General features: G+C 40.2%; 1 protein-coding gene across 1 annotated transcript; it reads right to left on the reverse strand.

The window, feature by feature from the left end:
- Positions 1 to 291: 291 nt before the first annotated feature.
- Positions 292 to 3,350, reverse strand: LOC133329526 (trichohyalin-like). Its single transcript, XM_061538001.1, has 2 exons — positions 1,972 to 3,350; positions 292 to 1,813 (listed from the first exon to the last, which is right to left on the reverse strand). The coding sequence occupies exons 1-2, from the start codon at positions 3,348 to 3,350 to the stop codon at positions 292 to 294; spliced, it is 2,901 nt and encodes a 966-aa protein (XP_061393985.1).
- Positions 3,351 to 3,679: the final 329 nt, after the last annotated feature.

Raw genomic sequence — 3,679 nt, forward strand, 5'->3', positions numbered from 1 at the left:
AATATTTCCGCCATCTAGTGTGGTAATGGGTTACTCTATCGTGTTTACAAATTATAATGGACAGACGGACGGACGGACACACATGTCTAGATCGACATATATTAAATATATATTTTTTCACTTTCGCGTTGCCTATTTTTTATCCGAATAGAAAAATATTTATTGAGAACAAAAATTGATTATTTCTTATTTGTAAGTGGAATGAGGTTAGCAGTGGATTTAGAGCTCCATTAAAATTTCTTTCTTAAGTTCCAAAAATATTTTTTTATTTCTTAAAATCCATTTCATTTTTTATTTCCCATTATTTCCAGAATTCCCCATATTGCTGGACTGCACCATTTTCTTGTGATCATCGTCGAGCAGTAGCATTTCCCATCCCTGTAAATTGGAGGTAGCTGTCATTTTACGCAACGAATCGGCAATATTGGCATCCAGTAAACGTTCCACAGCATTACTTTGCCCCATAAAATCCATATTAACATTCCCAAGGCGTTGTTGTGGCACTTCGAAGTCCTCCAATGGCTTATCGTATACCAAGGAAATATTTTTCTGCAAATTCTCCGAGATATCTTTATTCTGCTGTGACAACTGACAAAGAGAACATTTATTTTGTTGTGACAATTTCGTCTTTAGAGCATGCAGGGCAATACGATCCTGAGCGAGTAGTAAACGTTCCTGAGATAAGTTCGATTCTTTTTCGGCGATTTCTTGACTACGTTGCTGCAGCATTTGTATTTTATTGTGAAAAAATTGCTCAGCCATTTTGGCTTTTTGTTGTGTTTCTTGCGCCACCCTCTCAGCCATGCGGTAGGACATAAGTTCTTGTTGTAACTCCTCTTCTTTGACACTGAGGGCATGTTCTTTATCGGCAAGGTCACGTTTTTGTTGTTCCAACTGACGTTGCATTTTGTAGTAACGTTCTCGCTCGGCATCCGCCTTGCGGGCAGCATCTTGGGCCACTTGCATAGCAGCCTCAATTTCTTGGCGCTCCTTTTGATTGTCCGTATTGGCGTGGAGACGCTTTTCCAAGTCAAATTTCGATCTTTCCACCTGCAACTGGGCTCGTTCCTCTTGGATTTGGGTCTGCATACGTTGAGTCTCCAAGAGTTGTAATTCTTTTAACTTCTTTATTCGCTCCTCATCTCGAAGCATTTGTTCGCGAAAGAATTCCCGTTCCTTTGCAAAAGCAGCCTTCTCAGCATCGAGGCTGGCTAATTTTTGCCGCAATTGCCAATTCTCCTCTGCGGAATCTTTGGACATTTTCGCCATCTGTAACTCCAATGTGCTCACCAATTCCATTAGTCTTTGTTTCTCCGTCTCATTGGACTCTTCGTTGATCTTCAGTCTCCTCTCGGCATCTTCAATTCGCTTCTCCCTTGCCTCCAATTTCTTTTCCCTTTCCAAGTGTAAATTGTCAATTTTATTTTGCATATTTTCTTTGAGTTCGCTGAGGCCACCCGTTAATTCGCTGAGATTGGAAGAGGCCACACGCAAGCATTCGAGATAAGAACCATTTTCTTGAACCGCTGCAAATTCCAACATTTTCGCCTGTCGTATATTATCCAACATGCGACGATGTTCCTCCTTCAACATTTCCAAATCTTCTTCTTGATTCTTTTTTAATTTTCGAACTTCATCTTCATGATCTTGTCTGAGATTTTGAATTTCTTCGGTGTAGGACAGTTTCAGTTGTGACTTTTCCTCTTCCAGTGTATCGATTTTCTTTTGAAAATAATTTTGTAGCTCTTCAATTTCGGATTTTAAACGTTTCTCGAGATTTGAGAGATGCTCCTCGAGGACTTCGATTTGTTTTCTGTAAATAGAGACACAGACACGGATTTTTTTTTGAGTTAATCAATTTTTGTTCTCAATAAATCGGAAATACTTTTTCTCCTAGGACACTTATGTGGTCCTGGATTTTTAAGCTACTTTTACGAATTTTTAAAAAAAAAAAATATTTTCTTTACTCACTTATAGGTCTTCTCCAATATTTCAATTTCCCTTTCATAATTATTTTTCGTATTGGCCACCAATTCTTCCAATCGAAGATTTTCCAATTCCAAACGTTTATTATCCGCCTCCAGTTGGATTACATCCATTTCGTGTTGCTTCTCTCTATCCCTACGCTCTTCTCTCTCTTCCTGCTTAGTTTCTTTTTTATAATCCTCTCTATAACGTGGACCAACTTCATCCAAATCCCCCGTCACGGATCCGCTCTCTATCACCGGTGGCTGGGACATTAGCAAATGCAAATGGGTATTAATGCGATTCTGTTGCTGCTTGATGAGATCCTCCAGCTGATGATGACGTTGCATTTGTTGTTGCAGCAATGTCTGGAATTGTCTCTCCTGTTGTTGTAGAAGGTTATTCTGTCGCTGTTGCATATCCATAAGGACCTTTTCCTGTTGCTTCATTTGAGCAGCCATCAGAAGCTGTTGCTCCTGATATTTAAGGGCGGTGAAACTTTGTTTGGCCTCCAGATTCATGGTGTTCATCAGGCGTATATTATGGGCCGTGGAATCAAAAACAATATTTTCTTGAGACTCTTTGGGATTTATTTCCATTTGCTGTGGTACCGCAGACGGAGCAGGATGTCTTTCCGTGTTCAATAATTCATCTGCCGAATCTTCATAGTGATCTTCTCTAACATCGGGTATGTGTAAAATTTCGGCAGCTTCCTGTGTCGTTGTTGTGGGTGGTGGAATATTTACCTTTGGTGTTTGTGGCCGAGTACTGGGTTTTGGTGCCACAGTTTGTGGCTCTGGTTCCGTTTCCGTATTTAAACCCAACCAATCTGCCGTCGTACCTTTCTTCTTAGTTTTTGGTGTTGACCTACCCGAAGAACTGGGAACATTTCCCTCCCTCTCTTTGCTAAACAATCCCAACGGGTCCGGGTTTTGTATATTAGATGTTCGACGTCCTGCCGATGTTTTTGGCCTTGCTTGAGTCTGCAAAATATTTGAATTATCTGTGGTGGTATCAGTTGATTGCCTCGAAATTGTAGGTGGCTTTGAAGGTGGTCCAGCCGTTTGAGGCCTTTTGGTCTCCAAGGGAGTCAATAGATCATCGAAAAGATTTTTTGATTTACTCAAACCCCCTTTGGGTTTCTTCGGATCAAATCCCAAATCATCATCATCGTCGTCGCCTCCGGCCTTGCTATCAGCAAGTAAGGATTTAACGCCGAGCGATTTTGTTATAGTCTTACGAGGAGCTGGTACACGACTGTCATCTTTGCCCTCGTCTAAGCCAAATAAATCATCCGTGGGATCGGGGATTTTTGATACTGGTTTCTTGGTTTTCTTAGCGCCAAAGAAATTATCGAAATCATCAAGGCCATTGTCAAGGTCCATGATTTAAATTTGAGTATTTCTGAAAATAAAAAATTAGAATATTTAAAAAAGTCCCGACGAAAATATTTTGTATCAAAAGGCTAGAGGATAACATTTTAAAAAACTTCTTTAAAAATCCAATCAATTTTTGGTCTCAATAAATATAAAGCACCGCGATATACACAATGCCACCTGGATTTCTCCTGATCAAACAACGAGAAATAAAATTGATCATGTTGTGATAGACGGAAGGCATTCATCCAGTGTATTAGACGGAAACTCGACGTCGAAAAGCTGCACACACAACAGGTAGCAGTCAGAATGAAGTCCGGAAATTTTACCAACGAGTA

This window comes from Musca vetustissima, unplaced genomic scaffold (genome assembly GCF_032173495.1).
Source record: "Musca vetustissima isolate MV318-11 ecotype Yass unplaced genomic scaffold, APGP_CSIRO_Mvet_v1 utg1268, whole genome shotgun sequence".
Taxonomy (NCBI): domain Eukaryota; kingdom Metazoa; phylum Arthropoda; class Insecta; order Diptera; family Muscidae; genus Musca; species Musca vetustissima.